This window comes from Schistocerca nitens, chromosome 3 (genome assembly GCF_023898315.1).
Source record: "Schistocerca nitens isolate TAMUIC-IGC-003100 chromosome 3, iqSchNite1.1, whole genome shotgun sequence".
In the NCBI taxonomy this organism is placed as follows: domain Eukaryota; kingdom Metazoa; phylum Arthropoda; class Insecta; order Orthoptera; family Acrididae; genus Schistocerca; species Schistocerca nitens.
Genome location: NC_064616.1, coordinates 594288661 through 594303401, shown reverse-complemented (window position 1 = coordinate 594303401; position 14741 = coordinate 594288661). Strand labels below are relative to the sequence as shown.

The window sequence follows — 14741 nt, the reverse complement described above, 5'->3', positions numbered from 1 at the left end:
GAACATTCAAGTGTTGCATCATCTGATTGTGAAATGAATCAGGCCTGAGGCTCTGTCGTATGTTGAGATAAGAGTCTGAAGTAGTTCCCCGACAGTGAAGGGTTCATTATAAGAATCAGCCTGGTAGGGAGTGAAACATAATGGGACCTCTTCAATTTGTCACTTCTGCAGTAAAAAGGTAGCGGGATAGGAAGAGGACACCAATGCTGTCACAAAGTTGGTCGCAAGATGTTCTGTAAGAACCGGCGAATTGGTAAAAAGTCCACTCTGTAAGACAGGACCTGGGACAGCTCCAGAACACTGGCAACCCGTAAGACCATGGAGCTTGGCCCACACCCAAAATAAAGGAGACATAGCACTCCCAGCATTCCTCCTTAATGCGTTTTATTATTTAGCGAGCCTTAGCACGAAGTCGCTTAAAAGCGATTAGGTTGTTCTGCGAAGGATGTTGTTTGCATTGCTGCAACGCTCATTGGCAATCCTGAATAGGTACTGCAATGTTTTTGATCCACTACAGCACTTGCCAACTCAGAGTGGGCAAACTGTAGAAAGGGGAATAGCAGTTCCAGCAGTGGGGGTGACGCCTTCCACAACCTCATCAATACGATATGACAGAGAGGTGGCAAATGTAATAGCAGAGGCATACAAAGGCCAGCTGGCTCTGTGAAATGCCCAATGTGGTTGTCTTTTCATTTGGTGATGACACGGAAATGAAAGGATCGCCAGAAAGTTGCAATTGTCACAAATTCCATCATGAAGTAACCAATGTAGCTAAGCTACAAGATTAGGGAAAGAGACTGTTAGATTGATAGGTGAAAAGGTGCCAAGGTCAGCACTGAACTGGGTAGGAGAACCATCACTGAGGTGGCACAGATCATGGTCTGTGAGAAGCTGGTCAATTAGAATATCCCTACAGTGGTGCTTCCCCACAGGGGGTGGTGTGCACTGAAAGTCCTCAAGCAAGAGAAAAGAGGGGAAAAGATGCTGGATTGATGTGGTCAAATTAACATAAATGGCCTGCCTGGAAGTAGGTAAATGTTGCAAAGAGTAATTGCCAAGGTCATTTGCACCCACACCGCTATTGCCTCCAACAAGGTACGAAAGGAAATCCATTCGCCAATGACATCTGTACAGGCCAAAGTACAGACCCCTCCAGCTGCCCTCTCGGGACTGGCGCAGTTCCGACTGATGTGTCGGCAGCGGGGCCAACACCTTGTAGATCGAAGTGGCTGAAAGTGCACGCTAAACTAACGCAGACGGGCGTGAAGTACTGGAACATGAGACTTATTAATGAATAAGTAGAACAGTACGTAGCTGGAATAATATACTTAACTTTATTCTCTTGTTGGAATACATCTCTTGAATAGTAGTAAGCTATAAGCACTGATACACATGGCGCCTTGCTAGGTAGTAGCTATGGAATAAGCTGAAGGCTATTCTATCAGTCTCTCGGCAAATGAGAGGAAGACTTGGTAGGTCTGGTCGCAAGCTATGTCGTCCGTACAACTGGGGCGAGGTCATGTCCGTGTCTTGTAACCTGCCATGTGGTGGCGCTAGGATTGCGATTACACAGTGGCGACACGCGGGTCCGACATGTACTACAGGACCGCGGCCGATTTAAGTTACCACCTAGCAAGTGTGGTGTCTAGCGGTGACACCACACCGACAATGCACGATAACCACCGAGTTTTGAAGAACAGTCACCAGTGAAGTGCACAGCTAAGAGAGCAATGCAAACTGCAGAAGAGGAAGAAATAAGATATTCTATTTCTGGCAGGTAACAGTAGTACCCATTATAATTCCACTGAATGATCATACGAAACATAGCTAAGTTAGATGTGAAGTGGACAGGAGGGCCATGACACCACATGATCATTGCCTTTCACCACTGAGAATCGACCCACATCCACAAACATCAGCTCAGAATACAACTGCGTAGGTGGATCTGGTGCCTGCAGAGCACCGGAGTAGCCTTGTCCTTATTCTTATTCTTCTTCTTCTTCTTCTTCTTCTTCTTCTTCTTCCATAACCTTTGAAGGGCAAGGTTCCTGTAGGGGCTATCAGCATTGAGTGAAGTGACAGATGAAGATCGGACAGCCCAGGGACCTGGAGGCCATGGTTCCTTCATGCATTGATTGGTGTTGGATCTCCTTTACTGTGGAAGAGGAGGGTAGTGGGAGATTTTGTCTTTTTTTTGGGGGGGGGGGGATGGTCTAAATGTTAGCATAATTGACTGTCATATCAACCGATATGACAGTATGTAAAACTTTGCACACTGTTCTACACTGCTACATGGGAAACTGATTCTCAGTCATCCTGTACCACAACTGTAGCATTCTTCTGGGAAAGGTAACTTTCCCCCCCACAGACAATGCTGACATTTAGTTCACAGACAGGCTACCTTCTCAGCATTTCCTGTTCAATTCTCCTATGTAGGTAGACAAAGTAACCTGTCTTAGCTCCTGTTTATACAGTGGAGTTATTGGCAGTTTATTAACTGAGTACATATTTGCACTTGTGAAGTGAGTTTTTATGAAAAAAAGCTCAACAGCTGGACCTCTCAAATGCCTACAACACCGAAGAGCCTGCCCCATGCATGACATGCGGTCAATATGTATTCAACAATGTTGATTTCATCGTCTTCACTCCCATTGGCTGGAATACATTTCCTAGCCTGAGGGATACCAAATTCACCGCCCCAGCCTCAACTCTCCCAACATCTGAAGAGTTCCAGAGGCTTAAACTGTCTCCCTCTGCAACACAAGTAGGTCACCTAGCTGTTATGGAACTTCAGATAATTCAGTGTAAGACAAGCAATGCCTTACAGCATATCACTGTTCTAGTTTTGAACATTCCAACTCCCACAAGCTTGTAAGATATACTGTCACTGTGTGGAAAGTGCCAGGAGTTCCTGAATGCATGAGATTTATGCAGTCTACCAGTAACACAATTAATCATGGGAGAAGTGCAGTAACTTTCTGGTCATTCATTAATTCACCACAAAGTGAGTACAACATAAACACACGGCTTTACAATGTGCTGTCAATGACAGCAGCAAGGTGCCACATTTAACAATTCTCTCTCTTTCCCACCAACACTATATACGTCACTGGCACCACATACTGAGATTAAATACTTCTCATTCATTGTTTATAGGAAAATATTTTACATAAAACCTCAGATATGGACGCAATTGAAAATAACTATTATATATAAACGAGCTGTCAAGAGAAGTAAACAGGAAATACTGGGGAGGGATAGTCTGTCTGTTAACTAAAAACTGAGCAACACTTGTGGTGTGGGAAGTTGCCTTTCCTGGATGAATGCACCAGCAGCTGTAGAGTATGACTAAGAATCAATTTCCCCTGCAGCAGTGTAGTACAGTGTGCAGAGTCTGTCCATATGCATTTCTTGCTTTAGTGTTATTAGTAACTCATATACTCATATCTTTATATCACATAGTGTTAACAGATTTTGTGGAAAATAAACAACCCCGAGCATGTGTGTGCACTGCATCATCAGCATATTACAAGCTGTGCTGCGGCAGGTTGGTACAACTTTGTGAAACACCCTGCAGTTGCTTCTGGTCATACCGTGGGATAGACAGAGCAAGGAATCAGCTGCTCATTCTTCAATTGGCAGACCTATGAAGGGGGGAATTACATGACATCAATCTGGCAACCAACAATCCCTCGCACTTCTACCCCCGCCCCTCCCCTCCACTCCCCAGCCCTCGACTGTATTACACCCACAGAACATAATTTATGCCTTAATATGATTCTACAGCACTTAAACATGCTCAAGTAATTACTATTTGTTCTTAATCCATTTCGTTTAACAGTAAACAGTAATTTTATACCACTGAAACACTATTTTTAATAATCTGCAATTCTTCCGTTCCCTGCAATGTGGAAACTCTTAGTCCTAGTGAAACAATGAATAGGACCTTTCTTGTCGGAAATCTGATTTAGTTTAATTTTGTGCTGGGAAACATTTGCAATAGAATCCATGCTTCTCAATTTATTTTTAAAAAACAACAACAACAACAACAACGTGGTCTTTAAATACACCCCACCCTCACACCCACACCCTGCTGGTGGGGATTATTAGAATGTTGTTCATGGCCCTCCCCCTACCAGTGTACAAAAATTTGAGACTACATGAATTTTTTCCCCTAATTTTCCTTAGTTGACTGGACTAACTGCTCTTTGGATATAGCGGCATTACTTTCATATTTCGAGAATCACCAGTAAATCCTCAACAGGTGTAGCATGTAAGGAACAGGTGAGCCTCAGTAGTATGCTTCACTACATTTGTTGCAGTATCGTTCGCTAGCTCTCCAGTTGAAGACACTGCACCAAGACACTGGTAGCAAAGCCCACGTTAGCACTGAAGGTAGCTTCATGATATGAGCACACAACATACAGTGGTAATTGACAGTTGGCAGTGCCATCACGGGTAATCTTATCCACAATTCCGACCACTTTCTGAGTAACAGATTTTACATGTTCTAGTAAGTTCCTTTTCTCATCTAGAAGAATGCCTGCAAACAGTGCTGCATTTTATACGGGTCCATTGGGCCTCAGGGAAGGAACCTGGTGAGAGAAATTCTTCCCTTTATAAGCATATCAGTGGTTTTATGAATGGCCACAGCCAATTTGTCAACTTAGCACCACCACTGCATCTGAACAAGCACATCATTTATGTTTTCCTTAAGTCTCGCTCTGGAGCCATCAGACACAGCTACTAGGATGTCATCCGTATATGCAGCACCACCTTCAACATTTTCTTCCCTATCCAAAAGGCAGAAGTGGAGTTCAATGCTAAGTTCCCAGAACAATGGGTCATTCACGGAGCTTTTGACACAGCCTTTGGTAATCTTTTTTATTACCTTGTTCTGCCCCAAAAGTCATTGGATGGTTTGTCCACTGAAATAATCAACAACACTCTTGTATAGACATTTAAGGACCCAGAGCTCTCCAAAACATGCAGACATAGCAGGCCACCAAAGATCTGAAGAGCTCTATTAACCACATAATCTACGGGTTTCCATGTTCTGAACCCATACTGGCGTTGGTTCAGCACCAAGAGCTCCCATGCACCTACAACTGGTCAAAAAGCACATGCTCCTAAACCTTGGCCAAAGTATTTAACAAGAAAATGGGTTTGCAGTTTGTCAGTGTTGTTGCATCTTTACGCAATCTATTTTTAACCACTACTGCCTCAGTTCTTCCCAAATCAGTGCTATACCACATCTTCGCAAAGTTTCATTTACAAAAAGTGTCAAATAAGGCACTCCAGTGGACTGATAATTTGCATGACAATGTAGATGCCATCAAAATCTGGTGCCTTTCCAGTTTTCAGCTTGAAAATTGCAATAGCAACATTTTCCTGAGTAAAAGGTAACACCAACACCTTATTGCCACATTTCAAATGTGTACATGTTTTTCTGAGCGTGTTATCAGGAAGTTCAGCTGACTCCCGTAACCCAGCAATTACTGATCCAGCCTCCCTAAAAATTATGGACATGACAGTAGGTCCCTTAACCTTTTCAGTCAACAATGTATGCGATCTTCTTCATATGTCAAATTCTAGTTGCCTTATAAGAAACTTCTCCCCGATATATTCTTTCAGTTTCCTACAACAATGTTTTTTAACACATCTTAACTGCCCTGTACTCATGGAGACTCACAGAGCACTCTGGTTGAAAGTGTGTTGATAAGCTATTCTTTTTGACCTTACCCTTCATCACAATACGGGAAGGTCCAGTTCCCCAGGACTTCAGCCTCACAATTTATCTTTTTCTTGGGAACATGAATGTCCTGTGCTCTCTGCAAGGGTTCAGTTAGAAGCTGCACACCCAAGTCTACATGGATTAGAAATGATTCCACTGGAAATGATGTAATGTAGGCAATTAAGCCACTCCAAATTGCTTTTCTGATAGCTGATGTAGAGAATCATGCTCTTCTGTTTGTCACAATCTATTGTTGCCATTTTCCTCTTTGGTGACAACTGCATAATGCTCACTGGATGACAGGTGCTAGAGCACTTGCTAGCAATTAATCTTAGCTGCTGTCATCCAGTCTGCTAAACTGACAACTATATTAGTGGCAACATCTGCTCGTCCCTCAAATGTATCTGACAAACCCTCTAGCTTTGAAACAATGAAGTCAATCTCCTGTATTACGTCCTCTTAGTATCTCATCCATGAGCTTATCTATTCTGTCACAGAGTGGATCTTGCATCCATATCTGTTACCCCAAGGAGACATGCAACTCATCCACAGATAGCTACTGCCCTGAGCTTATCTATGAGGGACATTTCGAAACTAAGTTTTGTCACTGTTTTTGACATGGAAACTTTATTGCCAAAAACAAATACACCATGGCACCATGAACTATACACCTCGCATTGTTCTTTTTGTAATAGTCACAACCGACACCCAACACTGAGACATTTGTCATAATTTACAATCAGTTTGAAGAACCTAGTCTGATAAAACTCTGTGCCCCGTGATGCAATGAATTGTCACACAGCCTGCTCCACCTCAACACTGGTTTGCATCTGGCACACAGGTCTGCTGCTACACTCTCTTCCTTGGCACTCTGTACATTTATCATTCCTCCTCCTCTGATGTCTCTTCAATTCCTGAACCAACAATGCATGTGGATTCATAAGGCATTTATTTGTATCACCCGGTGTACCAGCTTCTCTTTCAAAAACAGAGACAAAACTTATTTCCGACATGTCCATCATATATAAGGTCTGATAGGATGCGAGTACTGCATTCATATATGCTTACTAAAATCCACGCTTTCTGCACATCCTTCACTTCTACTGTGACCATATGCTTGTCACACTGCTGTGCCACCTTGGTCTTCTGAACTTTCCCCACTTTTAATTACATTGGCTTACAGTGTCTCATCGTGGCCAGTAATTGTTAACATATCTGCAGGAAAATGTGGGAGCTTACTGCTTATACAGTACAGTTGCTGCAGACTGTATGAAAACTGAACTCTTTCGTTAGTTTTCGTATTCAGTCGGAGCCAGTTTACTTCACACAGCATTAAACTGTAATATCTTTATCATTCTGCATGTACGGAGTGTGAAAAAATCGCTTTGGAGAGGAGAGGCTGGGTCAGAGAGTACATGTCCATATGTTTTAATAATATCACTATATGTTGCTTGATGCTGATTGGTACATTTATTCTTGTGAACAGCTGCCAAAGGAGGTCACATAATTGTTTAACCTCTGTTTGTAAAGCGTTCCTCCCAAAGAAACCTTTCTTATGCCCCAGTTATGAAATATGAAATAGATTTCACTTTAGGACGCCCAACTCAGATAACATGTCTAGGGGCAAACTGCAGCACACTGAAAAACTCTAATCAACTTAACTGCATCTTAAGTTATAAATTCTTGTAAAGTCTGTTTGAATGCTTTCAAGTATGATTTTTGGTAAGGTTCAAAATATTAGAAAGAGTTTTCATATTAAATAAGAAGTTCTGATTTTCACTAAACTTCATTTTTTGAGATTTTTATGCCCTCCAGTGCTACCACAGAGAATGCGGCAGAGGGGGAGGGGAATATGCAGATGACGATGCTGCATGGGCATCTACTGCTACAGGACATGCGGTAGCAATGCCATCATATTCATGAGTGTCTTTATCATAGACTCTGGCAGGAGATTCAGGAAGCTGCAACACCAGGTTGGACAGCTACAATGTAAGGAAGTCCCTCGTTGCAGGCATTACTGCAGCAGGAACATTTCTCTCATCAGTAGCCCTTGCAGTCTGAGGAGTGGATGCAATGTTTCCCCACATGGTCTTTCCTTGGAATAAAGTTCGTGAACCTCATCTGGTGTGAGCCTGCCTATTTGTCTTGTGGGTAACTCATTATGAGTCCTACCATCTGTATTTAAGCTTCCTGAATGTTCAACTTCACTTACACAAAACTGCTGTAGCTCAAGTTTGTTTATCATACAACACATATTAGCGTGCATCATTATCCATTTAAAGAACTGTCACCTAAATTCCTTTGCAATTGCTGTCTCTAATCTCCTCTGTAGTATCTTGTCATCTATGAAATTCACAATGCTCCTTCACAAACCCCATACTGATTGGTGCTGGAATGCTCTCAAAATGTGACACTGCTCTCCTTCACAGTGTAAGACAAGTTGCTTATGCCAAGCTATGGCACAACACCAGTTCCTGGCTGCTGTTGATAGGGACAAATGCTCCCGTATCCTTATAGTGTGTCTTCCATTATTTGTTTTACACAGATCTCATAGAGTTGTTGGTCACCCCCCTTTGGTGTTATTTTAGAACAGTCCATAGTTTATTCTAGCTATTTCACATTCTATCAGTGTTTCATACATTGCACAATCTTTACCAAGTCCGTCACATTTTCTGATACTGTTGTGACATGGAATGCAGACAGGTTTTTCTTTGATTTTGGTCATCATAAGAAATGATTACAAGTGGTCACTGATTGCACAGAGACTGGGTGATTACACAGAGAGATGCACTGCACTTGGACATAAATAACTTTCCAGCTACAGCAGCAGAAGGGAACAGTTCGGGGTACGTCAATGTCTACGTCTCTAATTCAGTGCTGTGTTTGGCAGCGAATATCTTTATTTGTAATGCCATCATGAGGTACCAACTTTTCTATGATACCTCACATTCTGTGAAAGACATCACAATCTCAATGAAATTCTACTATAGGAGTTAACGTTAATAATGGTTCTGTACATCATAACATGCAGAACACGCAGCAAGACCAAAACTTTCTGTTTAACTTAAACCAGACATGAAAGAATAAATGTGGGTCTCAGTGAAACATTGATACAACCTTCAGTGACTGAAGTGAATGACTATTATGTACAGATAACTTTCAGCCAGTAACAAAACGAAAAAAGCCAGGAATGGTTATTTTCATCTTTGGAAAAGTCCAAGAAATTCTGCACAGCTTCTTCCACTGGAAAAAAGTGATGCCTTTTAGGGATTGCAACGTGTAACTGTGGAACACTTCATAAACAGGACACACAAACAGGAAAAAGTAAATCATTTAGTTATCTGCTTGATGAATGTTTGAATCCTTCAGTTACATCAAACCCAATACAGTTTTCAGATTACCAGCATATGGTAGTATGAGGACAAATCAGAAAGTCTTTGCCCTACTTTTTTAGTCAAATTACAGTTGTAATTGTTCAGTCAACATATCCATTCCCGGTGTTAGACCTTTCTTGGTTCAGACAGGCCTTATCTGCTGGTAGCTCCGCCGCATGGCACTGCTGTCATTTTTTGGTGGCAGTGCTTCACACGTTCATAGCATTAGAGCAACCAAGTGCAATTCGTTTTCTATGGAGCAAGGGATGAACGTTCATTGAGATCTACAGGCTGATGGAGCCCACATATGGAGAAAACTGTCTCGCTTTGACAACTGCGAGGGGTTGGTGGAGCTAGTTTGACAAAGGCCATGAAGTCTTGCATGATAATGAATGGTCAATCAGTGATGACAACATTACCCACATGGATGCAATGGTGAAAGCAGGTTGGCGTGTGCACATCACGGCCATTTCCCAGGAGCTTGTCATATTGTATGGGAGTGCTTACAACATCATTCATGTGTCCTTAGGGTACTGGAAGGTTTCATGTCGGTGGGTGTCTAAGCAGTTTGATGCCATGATGAAATGCAAGTGAACGATGTCTTCACTGAACCATCTGGAATGGTATTCCAAGGAGAATGAAAGTTTCCTGGACCACATTGTTACTCACGATAAAACATGGATACGGCATTTCAAGCTGGAATCCAAGCAGCAGAGTATAGTGTGGAAACATCTGGGCGTGCCTGTGAAAAAGTTCCATTCAACGCCATCTGTTGGGAAAGTGATGTTACAGGCCTTCTGGGATAGCCATGGACTGCTCCTGCTTGATTTCATGCCACAAGATGCAGCCATGTATGCCGAAAGTTATTGTTTCACACTGTCATGTCTGAGGGCTGCCATCTGCTGAAGGCACCGAAGGATTCTTGATGTGGACAATGTGACAATGCTCCACAACAATGTGAGATCACGTGGCAGTCTGAACTGCCGAAAAGCTCCAGGAATTTCACTGGGAGATTCTAGACCACCCACCATACAGTCCATACCTCAGCCCTGGTGATTTCCATGTTTTTGGAATGCTGAAGAAGCTCCTGGCAGTATAGCAGTTCATAAGTAATGATGAAGCCAAGACAGCAATCCGTTGCTGGTTCCACAGTCAGCCAGACGAATTCTACCACAGGAGCAGCTCAAATTTAGTGCTGCAATGGGACAAATGTGTGACCCGGTGTGTGGCTAAGGGGAAAAATAGTGTAAGGTACGCAGAACAGGATGTATATTTGTCATTATCTGTATGTGCCTTAGTTTGGCTACTAAGAAATATGGGTAAAGACTTTCTGATTTGCCCTCGTATAATAACAGGCTGCAATAAGCTAAATTAATAGCATAAAACATTAGGGATTTTTGTTTTGAATGTCTACCACACCCTGAATATCTGTCTGACCTAACCCAAGAGACCGCAATGTTTGAAAACTTCATAATTATCTCAAAAGGGTGTCTGAATAATTATGCAGTAAATCTGAAGTTTTTTCCTTCAGACATTAAACTCTGAATTAATTAAATGTCAACAAGTTTGCATTGTTTACAACAGTGACTATGTTGAAAAGTGACTGCCTTCGAATAATGTTACACTGACACCATGAAAAAAATATTGTTGCACATCAGTAGTTATTATGATAGGTTTACAATAAAATCTGTTGGCTTTTAAGATGATTACAAAAAAAAAGAGAACAAAAGAACTATCACATATCACTTAACAAAATCATATTCAGTATCACTAACTTTTAACAAAACTGTGAAACAAATACCATCACAAGAAAACAGTGAACATTTAGAGCTAAAACACACACACACTATTCACGAGCATTGGAGCTCCAGTGCCTGGAGGCTGTGTCCACGTGTATGCAAGTTGTGCTTGTGTAAATGTGTATGTGTTTTCTATTTTGGGAAAAGGACTTTGTCCAACAGATTAATTATTTTAGCAGTCTTTCATTGTTGCTGTCTGCAAGGCAACAGGTCTAGTATGTGATGAGTAGCAACCTATCCCTTCCCTAGTGTTGTTATTCCATCCTGATTTCCCATTGTTTAACATACAGCATTTTAAATGATATAGCAGTAAACATAGAAGTTCTAACATCCCAAAAAATGTGCTCTGTATAGATTAAAATGATCTATGCACCGCAAACTGGGTTGGCTGGGGTTAATGGACTAAACAGAGAGGCACTTACTTGAGAGTGTGTTCACCTGTAGTCAGTGACATCAGCTATAAATTGGATTGAATTGTGACAGTATACAGGAGTGGTAAAATCAATGCACTGAAAGCATTATTGATGCCAGAGATGAGAAATAATTTAAAGAGAGGTAAAAGTATATAGGTTGTGCCAGAATGCAGATGAAGGCTCCCCCAGAGTTCACCTGTTGGAAGCTAAACCTCACCACCCCACCAACCCGGGTACTCAGCCTGATCTGACCAAATTCCCCAAGGTATTCATTGTTTCGCTCAACATGCGGAGCATTTGTGGGTGTGGTTCAAATGGCTCTGAGCACTATGGGACTCAACTGCTAAGGTCATAAGTCCCCTAGAACTTAGAACTACTTAAACCTAACCAACCCAAGGACAACACACACATCCATGCCCGAGGCAGGATTCGAACCTGCGACCGTAGCGGTCGCACGGTTCCAGACTGTAGCGCCAGAACCGCTCGGCCACAAGCGGCCGGCAATGGGTGTGGTCAGAACTGCCCTCTGCAAATGGTTCCAAAGTAAACAGTGCAGGTGATTCTGTGACTTCTGTAAACAACAACCGACTACCTCATGTTTATTGTTAGTGCAGACATTATAGCTGAATGCTGAGGAAGATCTCTAGCTTCATGTACAGCAGTCACAGAATGGTGGATACTACATATCCAATGGCACTGTAGAATGTGACGGTATGTATGACCCATCTGTTTACCATAGCCAGGAAGCTTTATGAGATATAGATACCGTTCCTTAGTCTGCAAGAGCCCAGAATTGTCATCACGACATTTGGAATGTGCTAGGAAGAAACCTACTCTATCATTAACCACCACGAGGTACTGCACGATACAGGAATGTCGCTGCAGTAAAGAAAGGTTAAATGAGCCTCGGGACATCTCATGGAATCTTCATGAAGGAGAATTATTTGTGTCGCTGTGAGAGGAGGCTCTGCCCTCATACTAAACTTTTATCTGGTGCCCTTCCCCTACATCTCTTAATGACAACTGCAACTTCCTTCTGAAAATTACATTTTTCCACAAGTATCACATGCACTCTCACTGGCAGCAGACAGCTTCTACTTAGTGAAAGATTTTGCATATCTACCAGCATAATCTGATGAGTTCATGTACAAACAGTTTTGTATTTTTACATCTAAGAATCATTACTTCATCATTAGACTTTTTTTTCAGTAAATATTTATATACTGCATGACAAACTCTGTGTCATTGAAGCATGTGTGTACACAGACAGCTGTTATTCTAATGGCAGTGAAATTACCAGTTTCAAAGTTTACACAAATGGTGTCAGAACAATGATTACCAGAGGTACTTCGCTTGCACCCTGATATTACTGAAGAGCAGTGGTGCGTACCTAAGCTGATATCGCATTGCTAGTAACAATTGACTAGTAAACTTGAGACTAATACACTACACATTATCAAGTGTGTTGCCTGAAATGGCTGACAAATATATTTATAAAATACATAAATTTGAACAGAGAGAATGAGAGGAAAAACAACACTAAAAACACCTACCTTCACAATCTTTGGGTCCTTGGTCTCACATCCCTGAACCAGTGGATAGAGTATTTGGTTCACGACATAGTAAACTGGTGTCTGAGGATGTGCTGCAGCATTACGGAGCTTTGCAATGCCTTCTTCACATGACTGTAACAGACGTGTTGTTCTCATTACATGTTTTCCATACAAACAGTATTTAATACCAATACATAATACAAATAAATATTACAATTAATTTCAATTACATAAAAGATTAAAATTCTCATAATTACAAATTTAAAAGAAAACAGGGGCAGAAAATGTGACATTTCTTGCACATAGTCCCCAATTATAAAAACAGAATGTAGTCTGAACCTACAGGTCATGGACATCCTAGCCCTAATTGATCTGGTCCTGGTATTTCTCTCTTTGTAATTTACATTTCTGCTTACTTTCCCTTCACATCCATAGTTATTTATAACAATTAACATACAGAAGGCAGCTCACAAGAATACCTGTGAGGGATGAGTTTGGGAGCAATGCCATAGTACTTTCCCTATCTCCATTCCATTCTGCAATTGGTGAAGGAATGTATCACTGGCTGTGGGAAAAAAAAAAAAAAAAAAAAAACGAAAACTGCCTTACTACTGTATCCATTGTCAGTGTTAGGTTTCATAGTGCACCATTTGTGGTCTCCGATTTCCCCTTATTCTTTATTTGCAGCACGAGTGCCAAAGAGAAATATTCTAGTAAAATGTGTATGCAGACATCACACCTCCACTGTAATCAGGAAACAGATGAGAACACTACACTGTTGGTAGTTTTTGAACTTAATGAAATGTTTATGAAGTAAAAAAAATCATATTACGCAATTGCATAAACACTACCAGTATCAAACTATTTGTACAGAATCTACTGAATCCATGCACAGACACATTAATAATATAACTTATTCCATTCCATAAGTATTAGAACAAAGAAGGAGTAAGAATTTAATATATCTATGTTGCTCAAACCTCACCAATTTCGTCGCAATGTTGATGTAATTGTCTTCACGAAAATGTTTCCAAAATGACGTGTACTATTCTGCTCTAGACCACATCGCAATGCCTGCCTGACTCACTGGTGCATTCTTGTCACGCCACATTCTTCTTAGAAGCGGGCAGTAGTCCCTTAATTCTACATCCCTCTAAAACCCAGCAGCTGTCACTGATTCAATAAATATTCTCATTTTAATTACTTTTTTGAGATTATTTCTCCTCCTCTTCAGTTCTGACTTTGCACATCGCAAGGAAGAAAAACATTTAATCAACATCTGAGGTGCTGATAACTATCAGTACGTAACGAATAAATACAGACATTCTTCAAATAAAATCTGACTATCAGAGGATATTAAGTGTAAGAAAACTTACTGCATAATCACCAAGAGCTTGGTGGAATTTGCAAAGTTGGAATCCAGTCTCCTGAACACACACTGAAAAGACTACGAAGTTTACAGAATTCAAATGTCTAGAGTAGGTGGCAATCAACTGTCTCCTCTAAGACCTTCCATGAACAGTATATGGAATGAACAATTTTATAACTGCTGTAGTGTGTATAGTTTTAGCCCAGTTGCAAATTAGGGATCAAGTACTCCTCCTCCTCCTCCTAAAACTATCAATCTAATTCCATTTTAAAAGTTTAGAGTGACTTTTTTCAATTCCTTTTAAGTGCCTCATCATTCATTATTGAATTGGACAGTAACAATAAATGAACAAAAATTGCAAGCTTAGGACAACATTAAATCCAGAGTTCTTTCACTTTTGTCAGTGGCAACTGTAAACTCTGGTGATGGTGAAATTGACTTTTAACTAACCCGCTCATTTATAGCTTCATGGATGAAAGTAGCTGTAATAGTCGCAATA

General features: G+C 41.2%; 1 protein-coding gene across 1 annotated transcript in view; it reads right to left on the bottom strand.

Annotated features, from left to right (window-relative positions):
• The window catches only part of LOC126248511 (protein MON2 homolog), a 203121-nt gene that overhangs the window by 172437 nt on the left and 15943 nt on the right, over positions 1-14741 (bottom strand). The window contains exon 2 of the mRNA XM_049949560.1: positions 12874-13005. Coding sequence (XP_049805517.1) covers positions 12874-13005 — 132 coding nt within the window. The remainder of the gene's footprint in view (positions 1-12873; positions 13006-14741) is intronic.